The 26,005-nt window shown below is 46.6% G+C and overlaps 1 protein-coding gene across 4 annotated transcripts in view; it reads right to left on the bottom strand.

Moving 5' to 3' along the window:
* Window positions 1-14,359: 14,359 nt before the first annotated feature.
* The window catches only part of LOC309529542 (uncharacterized protein C8orf74 homolog), an 86,366-nt gene continuing 74,720 nt past the window's right edge, over window positions 14,360-26,005 (bottom strand). For all 4 annotated transcript variants that reach the window (XM_082217861.1, XM_082217863.1, XM_082217864.1 and 1 more), the window contains exons 4-5: window positions 18,617-19,017; window positions 14,360-15,323 (exon numbers count right to left, since the gene is read on the bottom strand). In XM_082217861.1, the coding sequence (XP_082073987.1) occupies window positions 14,958-15,323; window positions 18,617-19,017 (767 nt within the window). In that variant the 3' untranslated portion in view covers window positions 14,360-14,957. The remainder of the gene's footprint in view (window positions 15,324-18,616; window positions 19,018-26,005) is intronic.

The following is a 26,005-nucleotide window of genomic DNA, read 5'->3' as shown; positions in this document are numbered from 1 at the left end:
CAAGCGATCAATAAATTAAGATACATTCCACAATTAATTCAAACAAATTAAAGTTAAAACTGGACAAGTGGCAATCTTCAGATTAAAATTGAAGGCGGTTACCAACTGTTTCCACTGATATTATAAGCACCTGTGAGCGGACTGGGAACCTCCTTTGTTCTTGTTCTTATACAAGGAGAAAATGAGTACAAGTAGTTTCAAAATATTCTTTTGTTGTCTTTAGTTCTGTTCTAGGTTAGGGTTGCCATATGTCAGAAAGTAAAAGCCAGGAGACCCCTGAATTGTTGAGCTTTCTTTAAGGAAAACCCCAAAACTGTTGAGTTTTGTTTTGTTTTGTTTTGTTTTGTTTTGTGACTCTGAAAAGATGCAACTTTCGATTTACTTGCTTAAGATGCAATTCAAAGCGCCTTTGAAATCCCAGTAATGTCCAAGAAAATCTAGATATGTATGGTACCCCTATTCTAAATCAGGCACTGATGGGAGTTGTTTATTTTTGTTTTCCAAGGTATTTCCTGCCCCCCCCCAAAAAAAAATTGATGTGGCGCAAGCAAATTTTTATGCCGAAAGAGTAGAGTGGAGAAAAAAGTTTGAGAACCATGTGATATCATTGTGCTTTAAGGGGTTAAGGGGTGATATGATAGCCATGTTCAAATATATAAAAAGATGTCACATAGAGGAGGGAGAAAGGTTGTTTTCTGCTGCTTCAGAGAAGCGGACACGGAGCAATGGATCCAAACTAAGAGAAAGAAGATTCCACCTAAACATTAGGAAGAACTTCCTGACAGTAAGAGCTGTTCGACATTGGAATTTGCTGCCAAGGAGTGTGGTGGAGTCTCCAACTTTGGAGGTCTTTAAGCAGAGGCTTGACAACCTTATGTCAGGAGTGCTCTGATGGTGTTTCCTGCTTGGCAGGGGGTTGGACTCGATGGCCCTTTGGTCTATTCCAACTCTATGATTCTATGAGTAGAGCGGAGAAAAAAGTTTGAGAACCAAGTGATATCATTGTGCTTTAAATGGATGGTGTGGAGGATGAGGCCTTAGTTTCTTACATTTCAGGTGCATTAAAGGTAAAGGTAAAGGGACCCCTGACCATTAGGTCCAGTTGTGGCCGACACTGGGGTTGCGGCGCTCATCTCGCTTTACTGGCCGAGGGAGCCGGCGTACAGCTTCCAGGTCATGTGGCCAGCATGACTAAGCCACTTCTGGCGAATCAGAGCAGCGCACGGAAACACTGTTTACCTTCCCGCCGGAGCGGTACCTATTAATCTACTTGCACTTTGACGTGCTTTCGAACTGCTAGGTGGGCAGGAGCAGGGACTGAGCAACAGGAGCTCACCCCGTCGTGGGGATTTGAACCGCCGACCTTCTGTTCGGCAAGTCCTAGGCTCTGTGGTTTAACCCACAGCGCCACCCGCGTCCCTTTCAGATGCATAGCTTCCCCCAAATAATCCAGGGAACTGGACTCCCCACCAGCGCCACAATTCCCAGCACCCTTAACAAACTACACTTCGTTGCATGCTTTGGATGAAGCCATGCGCTTCAAATGTGCTTTAGATGTATGCTGTGTGCCTGACACACATACAGTGGTACCTCGGGTTAAGAACTTAATTCGTTCTGGAGGTCCGTTCTTAACCTGAAACTGTTCTTAACCTGAAGCACCACTTTAGCTAATGGGGCCTCCCGCTGCCGTGGCGCCACTGGGGCACAATTTCTATTCTCATCCTGAAGCAAAGTTCTTAACCCAAGGTACTATTTCTGAGTTAGTGGAGTCTGTAACCTGAAGCATCTGTAACCCGAAGTACCACTGTATTCACAAAATGTTAGCAAAGAGGGAGGATGTTCATGGAATGTTCACTCTCTGGACAGATTAACACTGAATCACCTCAACCTAGAGGGAAGTACCAGGATCAATTAGCTTCAGCAAATAATAGAGTCATAGAATTGATGAATTGGAAGGGAGCCTTCAATGGAGGAAGGAAGTCCTTCTGGTAGGACTGCCATAAGTCCATGTTTTCCCAGACGTATACAGGATTGACCCGTTGGAGAGAGCATCTGGGCAAAATTTCAGAAAATCTCAAAAAAATCCGGGGAAACCCAGAGGTACGGCAGCCTTGCCATATTGGAAGTGTTTGTTGAATTTCCTTAAAATAGCTGAATGAAAAAGTTCATTCTAATTATAATAATAATATAATAATTTATTATTTATACCCCGCCCATCTGGCTGGGTTTCCCCAGCCACTCTGGGTGGCTTCCAACAAAGTATTAAAATAGTGGTCTGTTAAATATTAAAAGCTTCCCTAAAGAGGGCTGCCTTCAGATGTCTTCTAAAAGTCTGGTAGTTGTTCTTCTCTTTGACATCTGGTGGGAGGGCGTTCCACAGGGAGGGTGCCACCATCGAGAAGGCCCTCTGCCTCGTTCCCTGTAACTTGGCTCCTCGCAGTGAGGGAACTGCCAGAAGGCCCTCGGCACTAGACCTCCTTACTCTTTTAGAGATTTTTTTGGGGGGAATCTCAACAACTGTGCCCCCAAAAGCTCACAACAACAACAGCAGCAGCAACAACATCAAATTATTTCCTTCCAGTAGCACCTTAAAGACCAACTAAGTTAGTTCTTAGTATGAGCTTTCGTGTGCATGCACACTTCTTCAGATATCTGAAGAAGTGTGCATGCACACAAAAGCTCATACCAAGAACTAACTTAGTTGGTCTTTAAGGTGCTACTGGAAGGATTTTTTTTATTTTGACTATGGCAGACCAACACGGCTACCTATCTGTAATCAAATTATTTATAACCCATCCCAGCCACTCTGGGCGGCTCCCAACAGAATATTAAAAACATGATAAAACATAAAACATTAAAAACTTCCCTAAACGTCAGAGAGCGTTATTACTCTAGATGCATTTACTTGTTTTAATTGTTCAGTTCAACAGCACCCCCTCCCTCACATACACACAGCCAAGGAATACTGGGGAGCCACGACGGAGCAGGGTTGTGGAAGAGATCTTCCCAGAAAGTTTCCTTCATTGCTATTTACGCCCTCGGTTCTCCAGATGGAACAAAGGCAAAATGCATGTTAAAAGCGATGGTCTGGTTTGCTTGTTTGTTTATTTCATAAAAGTCACACGCCGCTTGGTTGTCATAAAAACCTCAAAGTGCGTTACGGAGAGAATAAATAGTTAAAAACATTCCAGGGAAACAAAATCAGCAAAGAAATAAAAATGGGTTAAAACACACGCCAATGTTCTACGCATCTGAGTAGACCTATCTAAACAAAAATGTTTTTAGCAGGCACCCAAGAGCACACAGCCTGATATCAATAGGCGGGGAATTCCAAAGTGTAGCCACCGCCAGACTAAAAAATGATTACTTACAAATGTGGAACAGGTATTATGTGGGACTTGTAATAGTGCTGGTTCTGTGGTGATGGCAAGAGGTTATTACCGTACTGTTTTTTTACTCTAAAATAATGTTCATAATCTGGGCTCATCTTATACATGGATAGTATTGCCCCCCATTTGCTTAAATCGGAGTCCCCCCAAATATGGGGAATCTTATACCTGGGGGCGTCTTATAGATGGAAAAATACGGTATATCCCCATTGAAATGCATTGGGGATGCCTCTCTGACTGCATCTGACTGCCCTAGGAACTGCAACCCAATTAAGCCCAATCAAGGAATCACATTAAATATCGAGCAATTCTGAGAACATGGGAAACCTCAAGAATGCAATGCGGAGGCGGTTTGTTGATCAGCATTTGTGTGTTGCTTTGAAGAGGGTTTATGCAACGGCTGGGCGGTACGATGCTCTCTTTGAGATAAAGAAGCTATCGACATCTTTTGCTTCACCTGCAATCGAGGCACTTTGAACGAGTCTATTCTGCATCTTAGGTCTGGGTAGAGAAAACCGGCGGTTGCCAAATAGTTCATCCTCCCTGCCCCCCCCCACCGCCCCCCTGCTAAAAGGCACCCATCAATCAACAAGCCATTGATAAACCTGGTGGGCTGATTATTGCGTCTCAATCTTTGCAAAGAGCAATCTAACCGCAGCAACCCAATTAAGCCCAATCAAGTAATGATAACGTTACAGGTCATAAAAAAATAATGACATGTTTGGACTTTGCTTCCAAAAGCATTCCATGTGCACATCAGAACATCATAGGAGCTCGCAGGATCCGGCCAAGGGCCTGTCTTAGTGCAGCATCCTGTAGACCAGGCTTTGCCAAACTTGGCCCTCTAGCTGTTTGGGGACTACAGTTCCCATCATCCCTGACCACTGGTCCTGTTAGCTGGATGATGGGAGTTGCAGTCCCAAAACAGCTGGAGGGGCAAGTTTGCCTGGTGTAGACAATCAGATGCCTCAATAGGAACCATGGAAGCAGGATCTGAGCCCAAGAGCCCTTTTGCCTCCTGTGGTTTCAGAAATGGGAGCCATCACAGCTAAAAGCCATTCATTGTCTTCTCCATGAATTTGTCTACTCCTCTTTTAAAGCCATCCAAATTTGGTGGCGATCATTGGTTGATGGCCATCCTTGTGGGAGCGAAGTCCTTCTTTTATCCATCTTGAATCTCCCATCCTTCAGATTCCTCGGATGTCCACAAGTCCCAGTGTTAGGAGAGTGAAAGAAAAGCGTCCCCCTCTTCTCTTTCTTGATGCCAGGCATCATTTTTTTTGCAAACTTCCATCAAGTTGCTTCTTACTCACCTTTTCTCCGAACTAAAAAGCGGCAATTGCATTCCATCGACCGCCCTTCTCCCGCCAATCTCAGGGGGAATCCATGCCATGGAATTGAAGTGGGTTAAACTGGTATTCCCTGGGAACTGGTAGCTGAAACCCTACTGCTCATTTCACATAAGGGAGAATGGTACCATCTCCCGGGTAGTTGTCCTAAATGGCCTTGGCCCAGTATACCTGAAGGAGCATCTCCACCCGCATCGTCCAGCCTGGACACTGAGGTCCAGCTCCGAGGGCCTTCTGGAGGTTCCCTCCCTGTGAGAAGTTAGGTTGCAGGGAACCAGGCAGAGGGCCTTCTCGGTGGTGGCACCCGCCCTGTGGAACGCCTTCCCATCAGATGTCAAAGAGATAAAGAACTACCTGACATTTAGAAGACATCTGAAGGCAGTCCTGTTTAGGGAAGGTCCCCCCCCAATGCAAAATTACAACAAAAATTACAAACATTGAATCCAAAATAAAACAGTACAAACAAGGGAAAAAACCAAAACACAAGGAAAAAACCACACATGAACAAACAAAAAACAAAAGCACACATCTACAAATGAAACCATATCATCATTCTAATCATTATGTACATATACACATATTGACTTCCTTCCTTTGTTCTAAGACCTCGAAATTTTTACTGTTTCTAAATTGTTGTGTCTAATGTAGATTACCTCTATACTTCATACTTTTTGCACCATTTTTCTCTTTTTTAACTCTGCAAAGCTTCATTCGTTACATACCGATATGCTTGCTCCAGGAAAGTTTTTAATGTTTGATGTTTTATTGTATTTTTAATATTTTGTTGGAAGCTGCCCAGAGAGGCTGGGGAAACCCATCCAGACGAGTGGGGTATAAATAATAAGTTGTTGTTGTTGTTGTCGTCGATCTTCTGCATGCTAGATCGTTTTTCTCAGAGAAGAACCCACTTGATAAATTCAGTAGGGTAAGTGTGTGTGTGTGTGTGTGTGTGTGTGTGTGTGTGCGTGTGTGTGTTATGTTAGCATGCAGGTCTGAGAGTTAAACTGCCGCTTTTATTTTGGAAAATAAAATCCAAAACCCTGTGAACAAAATAGCAAAACAGCTTTTGGGTTCTCTAGAACCAGTGGAGGATTGACAGGGCTCAATGACCAGCTTGTCTGAAAGTGGCCCCAGATGGTCTGAGGAGAGCTGGGAAGTTACTGTCCGCAATGAGGCCTTCACGATCCTAGCGAGGCAGAAGAGAGGAATGTCCCTCTGGCACATTTTTGGCTCTGCTATGAAGCAATTAGAGGCAGCACCTTCCAACAGTGGGAGCCACAAAGAGGGAGGCAGACGGGATTACCTGATGTGTAGGGCATGACCCACCAGTTGGGCTGGAGAAGAAATTCAATTCAGTTCACGCTGACAGTCAATCATACCCAATTTCCAATTTCCAAGACAACCCTCAAACCAAAACACAGCCATCTTCTGAAATCCCCACTTCTCTGAATTTTGCAATGCAGTTCTCCAGCCAAGCAAAATTGCAGATAGTTCGGTAAAGTGTGCATGTTGTTGTTTAGTCGTGTCCGACTCTTCATGACCCCATGGACCAGAGCACGCCAGGCACTCCTGTCTTCCACTGCCTCCCACAGTTTGGTCAAACTCATGCTGGTAGCTTTGAGAACACTGTCCCACCATCTCGTCCTCTGATGTCCCCTTCTCCTTGTGCCCTCCATCTTTCCCAACATCAGGGTCTTTTCCAGGGAGTCTTCTCTTCTCAAGAGGTGGCCAAAGTCTTGGAGCCTCAGCTTCAGGATCTGTCCTTCCAGTGAGCACTCAGGGCAGATTTCCTTCAGAATGGATAGGTTTGATCTTCTTGCAGTCCATGGGACTCTCAAGAGTCTCCTCCAGCACCAGAATTCAAAAGCATCCATTCTTCGGCGATCAGCCTTCTTTATGGTCCAGCTCTCACTTCCATACAACACTACTGGGAAAACCATAGCTTTAACTATACGGACCTTTGACGGCAAGGTGATGTCTCTGCTTTTTAAGATGCTGTCTAGGTTTGTCATCGCTTTTCTCCCAAGAAGCAGGCGTCTTTTAATTTCATGACTGCTGTCATGTGCATATGTGATGTGCATATGTCAGTGCAAACAACATGCATACAGTGGTGCCCCGCAAGACGAAATTAATTCGTTCCGCAAGTTTTGTCGTCTAGCGAATTTTTCGTCTTGCGAATCACGAAATCCCATAGGAATGCATTGAAAATCAATTAATGCGTTCCTATGGTCAAAAAAAGTCCAAACAAAACCAAATTTGGTACAACAACAGTTTATGAACTGCTCTTTAAAGTCACACATACTGTAAAGAGCAGTTCAAAAATTGAAGGGAAAATAAATTAACTTTATAAACAAAACATGTCTTTGTTTTTAGACAAAGGAAACAAAGTCACGAGACGTTTTCGTCTTGCGAAGCAAGCCCATAGGTGAAATTCGTCTTGTGAGGCAAATCGAAAACGGAAAAACCTTTCGTCTAGCGAGTTTTTTGTCTTGCGAGGCATTCGTCTTGCGAGGTACCACTGTACATGCATTAGGGACGATTGCTTTGCAAAAATGCAAAAGAAGAATTGCATGCAAAAATGCATACATTTGAAACACTCGTGAATTTTCACGATGACTTTTTAAAAAGACAGTCACAAGTTCAGTAATACCCTCTGGGGTACTACTTGCAGAAGCTCATTCAAACTGTCAGAGGCTGCACCAAGATCCCTGAACCTAGAGGAATGGAAATTCTATTTTACTTTAAAGAAAAATAAAAAATTACCCATCATTCAGGTCCATCTGCAGCCTATATGACTGCCGTGCAGACTGCTGTGTTAGTAATCATGAGGCATCATTACATCACCCTTCCCGGATAGCCGCTGGAACATGGCCCATGTGTGTCAGTGCATCCCTGAAAAACCATTTCCTTGAATCTTGAGAATTGGGTGGTGATTTCCACCTTCCCCCCCAATACCCTTGATTGCCAGCCCCAGAATTTCAGGAGTCAAAACCGTTGTCAGCCAAGAAAGGAAATGTTGTGGATGCTGAAGCCTTCGGATCAGGAGTCTGCAAAATATCTGCTCCTAAGAAGAGCAGCTTAGTTCTGGTTTCAGAGTAGCCTGCAAATGTGTCGCGTTCCTGCAAATCGTGTTTTCTGCTGCTCCAGAGAGTGGGGGGGGGGGGACTGATGGATTCAAATTGTAAGAAAAGGAGTTTCCAACTAAATCTCAGAAAGGACTTTCTGTTGGTAAAAGCTGCTTGACAGTGGAGCGGATTCTCTCGCTGGACTCTCCTCCTTTCTTTGGTGGTTTTAAAGCAGAGGCGCTTTAGCTGAGATTCCACAATACACAAAGTGCAACAGGCTGAATGATAACAACTGTGAAAATTTTACTGGCTATTTCCTATCGTAAAGGTCTAGCCCAGTATGTGCAACATATACAGTTCATATGAACGGTGTACAACTTATGAGGCTAATTCCAATATAAATACAGTGGTACCTCGGGTTACATACGCTTCAGGTTACAGACTCCGCTAACCCAGAAATAGTGCTTCAGGTTAAGAACTTTGCTTCAAGTTGAGAACAGAATCGTGCCCCGGCGGCGCGGCAGCAGCAGGAGGCCCCATTAGCTAAAGTGGTGCTTCAGGTTAAGAACAGTTTCAGGTTAAGAACGGACCTCCGGAACGAATTAAGTACTTAACCCAAGGTACCACTGTACATTTCTTCTTTTCTTTTCTTATCTTTTCTTACTGCTTCTTCTTGTAAGTTCCTGTGTAGCACAGTCCTTAGTTTACTTACAAGAAGTAACTTACAGGAAATAACCAGTAAACCTACAGGAAATAACCAGTAAACTCACAGTTATTATCATTCAGCCTGTTGCACTCTTTGTATTGTGACAACTCTATTTGCGTAGCAAGGTATTGTACTTGTTTTAGCTGAGATTCCTGAATTACAGGGGGTCGAACTAGATAATAATAATATAATAATAATAAATTTTATTTATACTCCGCCCTCCCTGGCCAGAGCCAGGCTTAGGGTGGCTAACACCAGTAAAATTACAGTAAAGACATAATGGGGGGGGGCATCAATTTAAAATACGGGTTAAAATGCAATTTGAAATGCAGCCTCATTTTAAAAGTCAAAATCATAAAGGGGAGGGAAACATAAGGGTCAGACTGAGTCCAAACCAAAGGCCAGGCGAAACAGCTCTGTCTTGCAGGCCCTGCGGAAAGATGTCAAGTCCCGCAGGGCCCTGGTCTCTTGTGACAGAGCGTTCCACTAAGTTGGGGCCAGTACTGAAAAGGCCCTGGCCCTAGTTGAGACCAATCTAACCACCTTGAGACCTGGGACCTCCAAAATTTGTGGACCTTATGGTAAAGGGACCCTGACCATTAGGTCCAGTCGCAGACGACTCTGGGGTCGCGGCACTCATCTCGCTTTATTGGCCAAGGGAGCCAGCGTACAGCTTCCGGGTCATGTGCCCAGCATGACTAAGCCGCTTCTGGCGAACCAGAGCAGTGCACAGAAACGCCGTTTACCTTCCCGCCGGAGCGGTACCTATTTATCTACTTGCACTTTGACATGCTTTCAAACTGCTAGGTTGGCAGGAGTAGGGACCGAGCAGTGGGAGCTCACCCCATCGCGGGGATTCGAACCGCCGACCTTCCGATCAACAAGCCCTAGGCTCTGTGGTTTAACCCACAGAGCCACCCGCGTCCTTAAGGTCCTATAATTCCATGAAAGAGGTCAATCTTTATCAAAGACTCTCAAAGCTGTGTTTGCGGCCACCTCTGGGACAAGGCCACTAGGCGAGACATTAGCCGTACAGATCCTCCTGCTCTTCCGCGTCAGAAAACTTTCTCTTGCCTTAATCTGTTAGGGAAGGCAAAGTATTTTCCCTGCCCTGAGCTGCAGAGGCAAGGCTCCTGCTGTGCAAAAGGAGAAGGAATCAAGGCACGACACTCGTGTTTTTCCTGCCAGATCTTGCCACTGGAGGTGGCTTGGGCTGCCGAGGCGAAGGAGCGGATGTATCCAGAGCTGTTTCCTGCCTGATAACAGAAGCCGGCCCCTCGAGCCGGATGTTATGAGCCCTGGTGCTGCCTTCATGTTTAAGCAAAGGGCTGAGGAGGAGAAATCACGGCTTGTTTATTCTTCAAGAAAAATAGCCGCCCCCTCTTTCTCTCTCTCTTTCTTCCTCCTCATGAACACACGTAGAGGGGCTGCCTTGAAGGCACGGGGAAATAAATGGCTCCGTTTGGATTTCTCTCGGTTCCCCCCGATCTTAGATCCTGCACTACTTTACAAACTGGGTTTTTTAAAAAAGCCCCTGTGAAAATTTATCAGCATTTTAGCACGAGTGTCTCTCCCAATAACACACATTTTTGTACCAACGTCCTTACACAGATTTTGGAGAAAGCTCTCCTCTTTGTCCTGGTTTTTGATGCTTGAGGTGCAACGTTGTTAAGATCCACCTCATTTGCATGGTTATAAATTGTTTCTAACTTTGTTTTTAATGCTGTAACCTGCTTTGGGACCTTATGGTGAAGGGCAGGTAATAAATACAGTCAGACCTCTCCTTACGTCCGCCTCCACTTGTGCCCATTTCGCACAGTGTCCACAGCAAACCCAGAAGTAACCAGCAGTTTTGCCACTGGCCGCGCATGTGTAGGAGTGGTGATCGCCGTTTGCGCATGCGCATGCACAGGAGTGGTGGTTGCCGCCAGTGCCTGCCCGCAACAGCACCTCTCCCAGCAACCCGTTTCGACCTCCGGACAGACCTCCAGAACGGATTATGGTTGCAGGTAGAGGTTCCACTGTAAAGGTAAAGGACCCCTGGACAGTTAAGTCCAGTTAAAGGCGACTATAGGGTTGTGGCGGGATGCGGGTGGTGCTGTGGGTTAAACCACAGAGCCTAGGACTTGCCGATCAGAAGGTCAGCGGTTCGAATCCCCGCGATGGGGTGAGCTCCCCCTGCTCAGTCCCAGCTCCTGCCAACCTAGCAGTTTGAAAGCATGAAGTGCAAGTAGATAAATAGGTACCACTCTGGTGGGAAGGCAAACGGCGTTTCCGTGCGCTGCTCTGGTTTGCCAGAAGCGGCTTAGTCCTGCTGGCCACATGACCCGGAAGCTGTACGCCAGCTCCCTCTGCCAGTAAAGCGAGATGAGCGCCGCAACCCTAGGGTCATCAGCGACTGGACCTAATGGTCAGGGGTCCCTTTACCTTTACTTTAAGGATGTTTAATGAACATGCCAGGTGAACCTCTCTGGGGAGAGCATTCGACAAATAGAGAGCCACTGCAGAAAAGGCCCCGTTCTCGTGTTGCTGCCCTCTAGCCCTCTCATTGAGGAGACACATGAAGAAGAACCTCAGAGGATGACCACAGGGACTGGGAAGAGGCGGTCCTTGAGGTATTGCAGTCCTGAGCCATTTAAGGCTTTATAGGTCAAAACCAGCACTTTGAATTGGGCCTGGAAACCAACTGGTAGCCAGTGCAGTCGGACCAGGATCGGTGTAATATGCTCAGACCATCTTGCCTTGGTGAGCAACCTGGTTGCTGAATTCTGCCCCAGCCGAAGTTCCTGAACTGTCTTCAAGGCAGCCCCATGTATAATGCATTGCAGTAATCTAACCTTGAAGCTTGACAACAGTAGTTAGGCAGTCCCTATCCAAACAGGGGCGTAGCTGGGCCACCAGCCGAAGCTGATGGAAGGCACTCTGGGCCACTGAGGCCACCTGAGTCTCGAGCGACAGCAAAAGAGCCAGGAACACCCCCAAGCTCCGAACCCGCTCCGTCAGAGGGAGAGTAACCTCATCAACACCCTAGAGGTCCCGGGCCCTAAGGAAGTCAGATTAGCCTCAACCGGAGCCAGGGCCTTTTCAACACTGGCTCCAGCCTGGTGGAACGCTGTGTCTCATGAGACCAGGGCCCTGCAGGATCTGATTTCTTTCCGCAGGGCCTGTAAGACGGAGTTGTTCTGCCTGGCCTTTGGCTTGGAATCAGCCTGTTCCCCTCCCCCTCTTTCTCCTTCTGTGATGGAACCCCTATTTGGGGGCTTCCCTGGCTTTTTTCTGGCCCACGTAGGACCAGTCTGCCTAGTTAGCCTTGGTGAAAACTTGACGTTTACATCCCCCCCAAAGTTTTTGAGTTTCTGCTGAAACAAGTCTGCATTTTAATGTTGCATTTTAATCTTGTTTTTAAGTTTTACTTCAATCAATTGTTTTTATACCTGGTGTTAGCCGCCCTGAGCCTGGTCTTGGCTGGGGAGGGTGGGGTATAAATAAAATTTATTTTTATTATTACCCTCCGAAGCAGCAGAAACAACAGGATCTTCCACGGGACAGCCCATCTTTGAAGATGGCTATCATGTCGTATCACACCCTGAAGTCTAAGGGCCAATTCCCTGGGGAATAATGTCTCTTCCTGGAAGTTCTTCATGCCGTAATTAACAAGGCTGGCTAAATCACAGAGCTTGCTCCTCAATTACCTTCATTAACTGCGGCACCGCTGTTTGAACACAGAAACGTTCACAGCCTGGAAAAGAGAAGACTCAAGGGAGATAGGATAGCCATCTTCAAATTCCTCAAGGGCTGTCACATGGAAGACAGAGCAAGCTTGTTTTCTCCTGCTCTGTAGGGTTGGACTCGAACCCATGGCTCCAAGTTACAAGTAGGGAGATTCCGACTCAACATACGCAGAAACTTTCTGACAGCAACCCCTTGGGAGGTTGTGAATTCTCCTTCCTTGGAGGTTTTTAAGCAGAGGTTGGGTGGCCATCTGTCAGGGATGCTTTAGCTGAGATCCCTGCCTTGCAGGGGGTTGGACTAGATGACCCCTGGGTCCCTTCCAACTCTTAAGATTCTATGATTACATGAACATATCTCCATTCAACTGCTGCTTCTTTCATCTTAGATATTTCCATCGTATTAGTTCCTTCCCCCACCCCACCCCAACCACAGACCTTTCCCTCTTATTTCCAGTAATTTCTGGGTCTTGGGGACCTTGTCTCGGTGATCACGTCCCTCCCTATGAGCTCTGGGGAGAGTGGGGGTGTTATTTCCTAACCTTGGATCCTAGAACAATAGGCAAGTAGGATCCTAGAATGCAACAACTGATTGGCTTGCAGGAAAAGACCAATCAGGCTCCAGGAGGAAGTTAATCAGCCTATTAGGCTGGTAGGATCGTAGAATGCGACAACGGATTGGCCAGCAGGAAAAGACCAATCAGGCTCCAGGAGGGAAGCAGAATCAACCAATCAGATGGGACTCATTGTGTAAATAATGTATATAAAAGTCTGAGGTGGGGGGGGGGCAATTCAGTCACTGTTTTACATGCTGCAATAAAGAGCATGAAATCACTACAGGATTCCGAGTATATTTCAAGGACATTAGTCGTCTTGCCGTGGTCTCAGGAAGGAAATTGCCCAATCTGCTTGGATTCAGGATTCAGACAGTGTCTGATCTTCCCTTGAAACCCCATGGAAGGCGAGAGCAAGACTCTCAAGGCTCAGAAGTCGAAAGCAATGGATGGGGTGTTTGGGAAGGGTGGGGTCCCCAAGGCTGACTTACCTTCCTGTTTGATTTGTTTACAAAAGGGCAGAAGCGAGAGGTTCCTAAAGAGGAAGACCTGAGCGGAATGAGAGGTTAAATGCCACTGGATTTTCTTAAAATATCTGGATTTGTTTTACGTGCTTTTAAATTGTGTGTGTGTGTGTGTGTGTGTGTGTGTGTGTGTGTGTCACTTAATCCCTACAGCAATTTAGTGTGCCAACTCGCTTACTTAGATTTCCAAACATTCTCCCTGAATGCTGAGGACTGGGTAATAGCAATGCATTGAAATAACCAGACTGATCCAGTTTACGTTGATTACACCCCCTCCAACATTTCTCCAATGAAAATAGGGACGTCCCATTCCATACCGTCCAACATTTCTCCGATTGAAAATAGGGACATCCTATCCCATACCCTCCAACATTTCTCCGATGAAAATAGGGACGTCCTATTCCATACCCTCCAATATTTCTCCGATGAAAATAGGGACGTCCTATTCCATACCCTCCAACATTTCTCCAATGAAAATAGGGACGTCCTATTCCATACCCCCCAACATTTTTCCAATGAAAATAGGGGTGTCCCATTCCATACCCTCCAACATTTCTCCAATGAAAATAGGGACGTCCCATTCCATACCCTGAATGAAAATAGGGGTGAAATGAAAATAGGGGTGTCCCATTCCATACCCATGAAAATAGGGGTGTCCCATTCCATACCCTCCAACATTTCTCTGATGAAATCAGGGACGTCTGAAGGAAAAGGAGGACATTCTGGGATTAAATCAGAAACCGGGGTGGCTTATGTAATAGGGACGCTTGGAGGGTCTGTGGTCAGTATGTGTGCAATTGGGATTCTGTGCCCATTATCACCCACAGACGTGGTCTATCCCTTTGGATGGGATGTGTCACATTTTGACAAATACCCAGCCATGCTCTGTGTGCAGCCAGAAGCTGGATTGGGACCAAAGACTGTGAACTAGCAAACAGGGCTACGCCGGCTTAAGCAGACTGTTTTCAGGATTGCCTGCCAGGGGGAACTCAGAGGGCTATTTAAAACAATGCCCCCCCAAAAAACCCCACACACCAGCTTGAGTTGAAAGAAATATTAAATGTTTTAGTTTATTTGGAACAGTAAAGACAGAGGGAGCTCACGATGAACCCTTTGCAGCCTCCGAAACAGTCTCTTCATCCTTCCATACGCCTGGCAGGAAGAATTTTTGTTGAGAAAGATGGAACGAAAACCTCTGATGTTTTGGTGAACGTTGCATCTACATTTAGGTGCACACATCTGTCTGGGTTTCTTTGTAAATCTCTACCCCTGTGAACAAAGAGACTTCGGCTTTGTTCTCAGTGAGGGAGTTAACCCGTGTCTGGACGAGACAGCTGAAGGCCGCAAGTTGGAGGGGTTCGCGTGAACGAGGGAGAGAAAATTATCTCCATGGAAAACCAGCGTGTCAGAGAGGAAGGCAAGGCCACAGCACTTCCCCCCTGATGTGCAAGTTTTCTATGGGATATGTTTGAAGGAAAGTGAGGTCCCACCTGCAGTCTGAAGTGGGGAAGCCCCAGGCACAGATTTACTGTGGCCCTGAGAATCCTCCTCAAGGCCAGAGGACGAAGAAGACATGGAAAAGAGAACACAGGCATGGGACTGAGAATGTCAGGGCATCCCTGGGAGAACCTCCATGCTGCCCTCACTTCTTTTTCTTCTTTGACTTCTCGTCTTTCGCAGCCTTCTGCGCCGCCTTCTGCGCCTTCTTCTCCGCCTTCTTCTCCTTCTCCCTCTCCTTCTCCCTCTCCTTCTCCTTCTCCCTCTCCTCCTTCTCCTTCTCCTTAATCTGAGCCTCCAATATTAACTCCTTCAGCTTCTTCTGCTTGCTGGCCTTCCTCCCATCAGGGCTGTAGGGTGGCGGGTAAGGGGCAGGCGGGTTGAGCAACAAGGCCTTCTTCTGGAGCCGGAGCTGAAGGATTTCAAAGGTGGCCTGGATCTCGTTCTGGATGACATCGTGCAGACTCTGGACCTGGGTCTTAATCGCTTCTCGGACAAGAGACATCAGAGTCTGGAAAGCAAACACAGGGCATTGTGGCTTCTGACGTTTCTGCTAGACTTAGAATGAACCTTGGGCTTGCTGCCTGGGCTTCCAAAATGGTTACCTAGCACAGCAAGGTCGTTTGAGGTTGTTGAGCATGTCAAACTCAACCTCAAATCGTTATTGGCATATACAGTGGTACCTCGGGTTACAGACGCTTCAGGTTACAGATAAGAATAAGAAGAATAAGAATATCTTTATTGTCATTGCCCCCTTCGGGGACAACGAAATTACTTGACTGCTCCATAAAAACACCAATTAAACAATACAATATAATACAGCAAGGGAGATTAGATGACTTTCAAAGTCCGGGCTTCCCATTCAGGGCCGAGATCGCTCTGGAGAAGAAGCTGTTCTTAAGACGGCACGTTCTTGTCTTCATCGTCCTGTATCTCCGTCCCGACGGCAAGAGCTCGAAGAGACAGTGACCAGGATGCGATGGATCTTTTACTATGTCCAGTGCCTTCCTATGGCACCTTGTGGCATAAATCTGCTCTAAGGTGGAGAGTGGGCAGCCAACAATGCTCTCTGCTGCCTTAACAACCCTGCACAACCCCATCCTGTCCTGGGCAGTACAGCTTCCGTACCACACACATAAGCCATAAGTGAGCACGCTCTCAATGCTTCAGGTTAGAAACGCTTCAGGGTACAGACTCCGCTAACCCAGAAATAGTACCTCAGGTTAGGAACTTTGCTTCAGGATGAGAACAGAAATCGCGTGGTGGCGGCAGCGGGAGACCCCATTAGCTAAAGTGGTGCTTCAGGTTAAGAACAGTTTCAGGTTGAGAACGGACCTCCAGAACGAATTAAGTTCTTAACCCGAGGTACCACAAAATTCTGAAAGCTTCAGTACAATCAAATCACCCGGCAAAATCGGCACCTAACAATTAAAATGCTGTGGTACAGCATTCGCAAATTCTCATTGCATGTTGCAGAAACTTGGCAACCATCTCCATCTCCGAGATGTGGAAAAAGGAAAAATGGGACATTTCCAGATCAAATCAGAAACTAGGACGGCTTCTGTGATTCCGGGACTTTCCCTGGAAAATCGGGACACTTGGAGGGTATGCACTGTTAAAATTAGATTCCCACACCTGCTTGCAAAACACATGCATCGTAAACAAACATGGCTGCCACCAGCGACCATGTTTGCCCCCGATATTTGCAAGGCCTGCCGCTTCTCAGCGACTAGCTCTGCAAAGGTTTTGACCTTGCGCATTCCGAGAAGCCAGGGTGGAGCTTGGGAACTGGCAAGCAGGCCAGGGAGGGGCCGGGGAGAGAGTGTGGGGGCCAATGTGGGTCAGGGAGGCAACGTTTGTGATACTTGTCAGCAGAAGCCGTCAGGCAGCTGTGAGGACTGGCCTCATGCCAAGCTCCCAGGAGCTGATCGAGGTTGGAGGAGAGCCATCGGATCTTGAGGACGTCCACGGCAGCGGGACCCAATCCGAGGAACCAGGAAGGATGGGTGCTGGGGTTTCCCCCCCGTTTGCGCACAGGGTAGTACGCTGAACAACCCACTGAGTGCTCCAGGATAGACGTCTCGGCTCGAGTTCAAAAGGTGACGTTCTCTGAACTCACCCGTGGCCGTTGCTGGCAGCGCATTGAGGAGCACACGTGTAAGCATTAATTGCCAATTAATTCCACTCCGTAGATGTGCTGGCAGTAATAGTAAAAACACGTCGGAGTTTCATTTGGTTTCCTCAAACAGTGCGCTCCCAGGCAGGGAAGCAAGTCTCGGCAAGGAGGAGATTTTCCATCTCGAGGGCGATAAGACGCGTCGCAGCTTGATTATGCAGATCAGGGCTAGGGGGAAAGTTTTGGACGAGGCAGCCACAGATGTAACTCTGAGGTGCTGTCAACAGGCTGCCGGAACCGGGAGATCCAAAGGCCGTAGTTTTGCAGCGAGTGAAACCTGCGGTGAAAACTGGGATCGATGTGCTAGATCCCAAAGGGGGCAGAACCACACCCTGGGGGCCGGTGGGATTACCTAGGGGGGTGCAACAAGGCAAGGGGAAAACAGGGAGATGCTGGAGATTTGAATCAGGGTGCCAACGGCCACTAACCACTACTGCTAGAGGCAGTGAGCTCCTGAACCCCAGTTGCCAGGAACTGAAGTGTCAAGTTCCAGATGTTACTATTAGCATAAAGGGGTGGCGCTCTGGGTTAAACCACAGAGCCTAGGACTTGCCGATCAGAAGGTCAGTGGTTCGAATCCCCACGACAGGGTGAGCTCCCGTTGCTCAGTCCCTGCTCCTGCCAACCTAGCAGTTCGAAAGCATGTCAAAGTGCAAGTAGATAAATAGGTACCGCTCCAGCGGGAAGGTAAACGGCGTTTCCGTGCGCTGCTCTGGTTCACCAGAAGCGGCTTAGTCATGCTGGCCACATGACCCGGAAGCTGTACACCGGCTCCCTCGGCCAGTAAAGCGAGATGAGTGCCGCAACCCCAGAGTCGGTCACGACTGGACCTAATGGTCAGGGGTCCCTTTACCTTCCCACCAGAGCAGTACCTATTTATCTACTTGCACTTTGACGTGCTTTCGAACTGCTGGGTTGGCAGGAGCAGGGACTGAGCAACAGGAGCTTACCCCGTCATGGGGATTCGAACCGCTGACCTTCTGATCTGCAAGTCCTAGGCTCTGTGGTTTAGACCACAGCGCCATCCCTTTACTATTAGCATAGAAAGACCTTAACAGCTGGCGGCGACTTTGTGCTCAAGATCACATTTTCCCAACAGGTGCTCACTCAACGGCTTCGATCCGCGGAATTGACACTACTAAAAGTGCCACTCAATACCCCGACCCTCATTTGCTGGCTCTCGGTCATTTGGTGCACTTCGGAACTCCCAGCCTATTGATCTCAAGCAAGCACCTTCACCATATTCCTTTCGGTGTCTCCTGAAGGCGTTCCTGTTTAGACAAGCCTACCCAGATGCTTAGAAAGACGGTGTGAATTTCGACCTGCTTTCGTAGTTTTGTATTAAACTATTGTAGGATGGATGGTGGCTAACAGATTGAGGTTGAATCCTGACAAGACAGAAGTACCGCTTTTGGGGGGCAGATGTGGATGACTCCCTGGTCCTGAATGGGGTAACTGTGCCCCTGAAGGACCAGGTGCGCAGCCTGGGAGTCATTTTGGACTCACAGCTGTCCATGGAGGAGCAGGTCAATTCTGTGTCCAGGGCAGCTGTTTATCAGCTCCATCTGGTACGCAGGATGAGACCCTACCTGCCCACAGACTGTCTCACCAAAGTGGTGCATGCTCACCTCTTTCTCCAGGGTCGCTGTTTGCGTCCGGACGCTCCTGTAGACCTCCTCCAGCATGTTCTCCCTCTCTTTGCACAAGGTTTCCCTGATCCGCACCATCTCGGCCTGCTTTTCCTCCTCCGCCGCAGAGATTGCGGCCAGCTGCTGCTGGTACTTCCAGGCCCTGATTTCCGTCCCCCGCCTCAGCGGCAGGGGCTTGGGGGGCGCGTAGACCTCCAGGCTGTCAAAGGTCTGGCAGCGGTCCCTCTCCTGAGCCAGGACGAACTGGTGCAGCCCGTAATGTTTGATGAAGGTGTTGTGGAAGTAATCGCAGACGGCACGCAGGTGGAAGTCCGGAAGAGTCACCCGGAAGGCAGCGAGCTTTTCCTGCAGGAGTTTGATGGCTTGTGAGACGGGCAGACCTGGCGCAGAAGGGGAGAAACTCTTTTTTTTTTTTTTTTGCATTTATACCCCACTTTTTATCCACTAAGGGGCTCAAGGCAGTGTGCATGGTTCCTCCCCACCCCCATTTAATCGCCCCCCTAATTTTTATTAAATTTTCTTTTTACATTTTAGAATATTCATTTAAACAACCGTTATGTACTGAGTTGAATAGGATCCAAAAGGCAGCAGTCTGATTGGTCCTAGAACAATAGGATTCAGAATGCAGCAGTCTGATTGGTCCTAGAACAATAGGATTCAGAATGCAGCAGTCTGATTGGTTCTAGAACAATAGGACCCTGAATGCAGCAGTCCGATTGGTCCACAGGAGCCACCCAATCCAGCTCCAGGTGGAAGTAAATCCACAACCTGATTGGCCTACAGGTGAATCCCAGAATTAGCCAATCACGCGGGGCCCATTGTGTAAATAATGTATACAAAGCAGACATTCTGGGGGAACTTAATTCCTCCTCACTACTATGAGCTGAATAAAGAGGATGAAATCCACTCTCGACTCTTGAGTATATTTCAACAACCTTAAAATGTCATTGACTTCCCTTTGTCTCTTTACATGGTTCATTTTGTGTAATATAAATCTAAAAGCTTTTTAAAACAGTCATATACTACACGTGCATTACAGGGAAGCGTTTTAAACTCTCTTCACTTATAGAGTTGTTTTTAAATGCTTTTTACGTGTGTGTTTTCTGTGACGTCGCCTTGAGATATTTCACAGGACGGGATCCTTGAATGGAATCAAATAAACCGACAGTATCCAGATTATGGATTTAATAAATAACATTGTGGTTTTTAACTCCTTTGTGGGGAGCTTAGAGCAGCTTACCGGCGCCTCTCGGGCTGGTTTCTCGGGCTGCAAAGACGACGATTTGATGTTTTGCTTATATTATTCTATTTTTTAAAAATCACTGTGTGTAACTGTGTTAAGGGGTCTGAGGTCACAGCCCCAAGCAGCTCACAATCGGAACTGGGTGCCAGAGAGGCATCCACAAGAAAAAGTGTGTGGGGAAAGGGGCAGGAGGAAATGCAGGGGGAGAGAGAGGATGCGATGACACCCTTTTAGGGGGATCATGACAATGCGTTATACGTAGGGCTGCCTCTGGAGACGGTTTGGAAACTTCATGTTATGTACTGAAGTTTTCACCCTGGGCCAGCAGGGGGATACTGTAGATAGTTTTCACTCAGGTCCGCATATGCATATAAGGAATTGAAAGTGACGTTCAGTGATTGGATAGTTACGGAAAGTTGTTACTGTTGCTTTGTAGTAGAGCTCTATATAAGCAGGTTGGCTGAACCCTTCAGTTCAGTTCTGTTCTGGCCTGTGAATAAACAAGAAGCCAATGCAATTCTGGGCTGCATCAATAGGAGTATAGCATCTAGATCAAGGGAAGTAATAGTGCCACTGTATTCTGCTCTGGTCAGACCTCACCTGGAGTACTGTGTCCAGTTCTGGGCACCACAGTTCAAGAAGGACACTGACAAACTGGAACGTGTCCAGAGGAGGGCAACCAAAATGGTCAAAGGCCTGGAAACGATGCCTTATGAGGAACGGCTAAGGGAGCTGGGCATGTTTAGCCTGGAGAAGAGGAGGTTAAGGGGTAATATGATAGCCATGTTCAAATATATAAAAGGATGTCACATAGAGGAGGGAGAAAGGTTGTTTTCTGCTGCTCCAGAGAAGGGGACACGGAGCAATGGATCCAAACTACAAGAAAGAAGATTCCACCTAAACATTAGGAAGAACTTCCTGACAGTAAGAGCTGTTTGACAGTGGAATTTGCTGCCAAGGAGCGTGGTGGAGTCTCCTACTTTGGAGGTCTTTAAGCAGAGGCTTGACAACCATATGTCAGGAGTGCTCTGATGGTGTTTCCTGCTTGGCAGGGGGTTGGACTCGATGGCCCTTGTGGTCTATTCCAACTCTATGATTCTATGATTCTAAGAGCTGTCTGAAGAATCGCTGTGTCGTCTGATATGTACATCCACAACTTAACACTTCAGCCAGTGCAGATTTCAGCAGGCAAGTTGCTCACTGGTGCAAGACGGTCTGAGCATATCCTGGTCCAACTGCACTGGCTACTGATTAGTTTCCGGGCCCAATTCAAAGTGCTGGTTTTGACGTAGAAAGCCTTAAACAGCTCAGGACCACAATACCTCAAGGACTGCCTTTTTCTATATGAACCTACCCAGACCCTGCGATCATCTTCTGAGTCCCTCCTTCGTGTGCCTCCTCCTCTAGAGATCTGGAGGGTGGCAACATGAGAGCAGGGCCTTTTCTGTAGTAGCTCCCTGTCTGTGGAATGCTCTCCCCAGGGAAGTTCACCTGGCGCCTTCATTATACACCTTAAAAACGATCCTTCTTAACCAGGCCTTTGGTGGACCTGATTGACATCCTATACCCTTTTAAAATGTGGCTCTTTTAGGGGAGTGGGAGATGTTATTGGGTTGTTGTTTTTATTCTGATTATATATATTGTGATCTTTTCTGTGAACTGCCCTGAGACCTCTGGGTATAGGGCGGTATATAAACTCAAGAAATTAATAATAAAAATAATGACAGAGTACATACAGTGGTACCTTGCTTCTCAAACTCAATGTGTTCCGGAAGTCCGTTCCAAAACCCAAGCATTCTAAAACCAAGGCGTCCTTTCCCATAGAAAGTAATGCAGAATGGATTAATCTGTTCCAGACTTTTAAAAACAACCCCTAAAACAGCAATTTAACATGAATTTTACTATCTAAAGAAGCCATTGATCCATAAAATGAAAATAAATAAGATAGTATTGTAGATATTATATATATATATATATATATATATATATATATGCAGGTTTTGGTGTCTTCGGGTGTCTTCCCGTGTAAGAGTCGGGGTGTCTGTGCGACGTTTCGACGAGGTCTCACTCGTCATCTTCAGGCTGGTGCTTTCGGCTTCTTGTTACTGGAACAGAGGCTCTGTTCCAGTAACAAGAAGCCGAAAGCACCAGCCTGAAAATCTACGTGAAAGCATATATATATATATATGCTTTCGTAGATTTTCACGGGTACAGGAATGCAGGTTTTGGTGTCTTCGGGTGTCTTCCCTTGTAAGAGTCGGGGTGTCTGGGCGACGTTTCGACGAGGTCTCACTCGTCATCTTCAGGCTGGTGCTTTCGGCTTCTTGTTACTGGAACAGAGCAGAATCTGGTGTTTGAGTTCCTATAAATACTGTTGAGGGGTGTGGTGTATAGCCTCCAACGTTCTGGGCAGGGAGGAAGTTCCTAGATTAGTGTGCCTTTTCTTCTTTTGTTCCTTAATTACTTGAGGGATATCTTGGGTGATTTCATGAGTGATGAACACATCGGACTACCAAGCAAAACTATCAAATCTACTCCAAGACCCTACCTACCAACCTATAAAAACAGATCCCACCACCTATCTGGAAAAAACCACCAAATCCAAAATAAAAGCCTCTCCTATCAGTGAAGAAATCCAGCTAAGAATCATCCCCAGAGAAAAATCATCCAGATGCCCCAAACTCTACGGTCTCCCCAAGATACACAAAGAAGGAACACCACTCAGACCAATAGTCAGCTCCATAGGCTCACCTCTACAAAATCTTGCTAAATTTCTCGCTAAGCAACTTCAGCCCTATGCAGAATCCATCGCTTCACACGTTACTAACTCCTTCCAGTTCATAGAAACAATAAAGAAGCAATACCTACATCCCGATGACCTTCTTGTGAGCTTCGATGTTGTATCTCTCTTCACTCAAGTACCCATTAATGAAGCCTTGACAGCCATCCAAAACAAATACAATCCCCCCAAATACATCCTGGACCTGACCAACCACTGCCTAACCAACACGTACTTCATCCACAATGGACAAAGATACAAACAGATAGAAGGAGCACCTATGGGATCACCCCTCTCACCGGTCATCGCAAATTTGTACATGGAACACTTTGAAACCAATGCTTTAGACAAGTCAGAACACAAACCCAAACTTTGGCTCAGATATGTTGACGACACCTTTGTAATTTGGCCACACGGGAAAGAAAAACTAGATAGCTTCCTCACACATCTCAACAGCCTACACCCCAAAATACAATTCACTATGGAAATAGAAGACAACAACCAACTCCCCTTTCTTGACGTCCTAATCTACAAAAAACCTGATGGCTCCCTAGGACACACTATCTACCGGAAAAAAACACACACCAACCGCTACTTACATGCACAATCACACCACCACCCTGCACAAATAAACTCCGTAGCCAAGACTCTCATCTCCAGAACCAAACGCCTGGCTGACAAAGACCACTTGACAACTGAGTTACAGAATCTCTCAAATGTGTTAATCGCCAATGGATACCAGAAAAACAGGGTTACGAAGCTAATCCAAAAAGAAACACCCCCCAAAAACCAAGACACAGAAGAAAACAATGGCATGGCCCTCCTTCCTTATATCAAGGGCACTACAGACAAAATCAGCAAAATCCTCCATAAACACAATATCAAAACAGCCTTCTGCACCAACCAAAAAATAGCCAATATCCTCAGAAACCCAAAAGACAAAATCCAGCTGGAAAACCAAGGGGTCTATGAAATACCCTGCAAAGTCTGCCCAGCCACGTACATTGGACAAACAAACAGACGAATAAATGCACGTATCGCAGAACACAAGAATGCCGTCAAAAAAGAAGAAAAAACTTCCTCTCTTTTCCAACACATGAAAGAAACAGGACACGAAATTAATTTTGCAGATTCCAAATTGCTCTTTAACATGGAACATCACCACAAGAGAATAATCATGGAAGCCATCGAGATAGAGAAACACCCTCACAACATGAACAAGCGTGACGACACGTCCCGCCTGCCAGACATCTGGAAATTAGCCCTCCCCACAAAAACCGACACCAGAACCAGAGGCACACAGAACGCCGTCACCAATCAACCACACCAGACCCAAACCCAGACCCTCTCCACAGACATATTACAGACTCCATCCAGTAGCCAAACTATAGTGGCACCTCCGGATGCTGCACCCCCCTGCAATCCCTACACAGATCTGGCTGGCACAAGGCACAAAATCACAGCTCGCCCCTATACACGAAGCCAAGCCAGAGCACAACTAAATGCAGCACAGCCATCTTCTCAGAAAAACTCTTCACAAGCTCAAGAGGTCAAGACACGAAAGCTTTAGCAACTAATCTACACTTAATGACCCACCCAGTGGTATTCAGAATATCACTCATGAAATCACCCAAGATATCCCTCAAGTAATTAAGGAACAAAAGAAGAAAAGGCACACTAATCTAGGAACTTCCTCCCTGCCCAGAACGTTGGAGGCTATACACCACACCCCTCAACAGTATTTATAGGAACTCAAACACCAGATTCTGCTCTGTTCCAGTAACAAGAAGCCGAAAGCACCAGCCTGAAGATGACGAGTGAGACCTCGTCGAAACGTCGCCCAGACACCCCGACTCTTACACGGGAAGACACCCGAAGACACCAAAACCTGCATATATATATATATATATATATGCTTTCGTAGATTTTCACGGGTACAGGAATGCAGGTTTTGGTGTCTTCGGGTGTCTTCCCGTGTAAGAGTCGGGGTGTCTGTGCGACGTTTCGACGAGGTCTCACTCGTCATCTTCAGGCTGGTGCTTTCGGCTTCTTGTTACTGGAACAGAGCTCTGTTCCAGTAACAAGAAGCCGAAAGCACCAGCCTGAAGATGACGAGTGAGACCTCGTCGAAACGTCACACAGACACCCCGACTCTTACACGGGAAGACACCCGAAGACACCAAAACCTGCATATATATATATATATATATATATATATATATATATATATATATTCCCTTACATGCACTGATGATAGTCATTGTTTGGATGGGGGGGCTTTTATCCATTTCTGCAGTCACACAATCAATCAATCAATCAGTAGCTGAAATGGGTTCCACACAGTCACAAAAACAAGTCACAAAAACAAGTCACAGAAACGAAGTCACAAGCCACAGTCACAAGTCAGTCCCATAAAATGAAGGACAAGTCGCAGTCAAAAAACAGAAAAAGCCACACACAAAAAACCTTGTACTTGTCCTATACATTTTTGCTGACAACAGATTTATTTATACCCTGCCCATCTGAATGGGTTGCCTCCTTGAGAACGTTTGGGGGGTCCTTCACCTGCCTAAAAGAGGCAATCATATCTATGTGACAACAGCTGCCAGGATGCTCATAAAAATTGGAAAGGGAGAAAAATTCCATCAATGAAAGAATGGCAAATTCAAATTTGTGAATATATACATCTGGCAAGACTCACAGCATTCATAAAGGGGACAATCGGACCCAAAATTATTAAAAGAATGGGGATGTGCTAAAGAGTATATGAAAAACATTGTTCTGGAGTAAGTATATCGGTATGTAACGAATGAAGTCTTGCAGGATTAAAGAAAGAGAAAAATGGTGCAAAAAAGTATAAAGACAGAGGTAATCTACATTGTGGACTAGGGTGGTGCTGTGGGTTAAACTACAAAGCCTAGGACTTGCAGATCAGAAGGTCGGCAGTTCGAATCCCCGCGACGGGGTGAGCTCCCGTTGCTCGGTCCCTGCTCCTGCCAACCTAGCAGTTCGAATGCACGTCAAAGTGCAAGTAGATAAATAGGTACCGCTCAGGCGGGAAGGTAAACAGTGTTTCCGTGCGCTGCTCTGGTTCGCCAGAAGCGGCTTAGTCATGCTGGCCACATGACGCTGGCTCCCTCGGGCAATAAAGCGAGATGAGCGCCGCAACCCCAGAGTCGGCCATGACTGGACCGAATGGTCAGGAGGTCCCTTTACCTTTAATCTACATTAGACACAACAATTTAGAAAGAGTAAAAAATTTGAGTTCTTAGAACAAAGGAAGGAAATCAATATGTGTATACGTACGTAACGATCAGAATGATGATATGGATTTATTTGTAGAGGT

Source organism: Podarcis vaucheri (genome assembly GCF_965113315.1).
Source record: "Podarcis vaucheri genome assembly, chromosome: 3".
Lineage (NCBI taxonomy): Eukaryota > Metazoa > Chordata > Lepidosauria > Squamata > Lacertidae > Podarcis > Podarcis vaucheri.
This window is presented reverse-complemented; position numbering and strand designations above follow the sequence as displayed.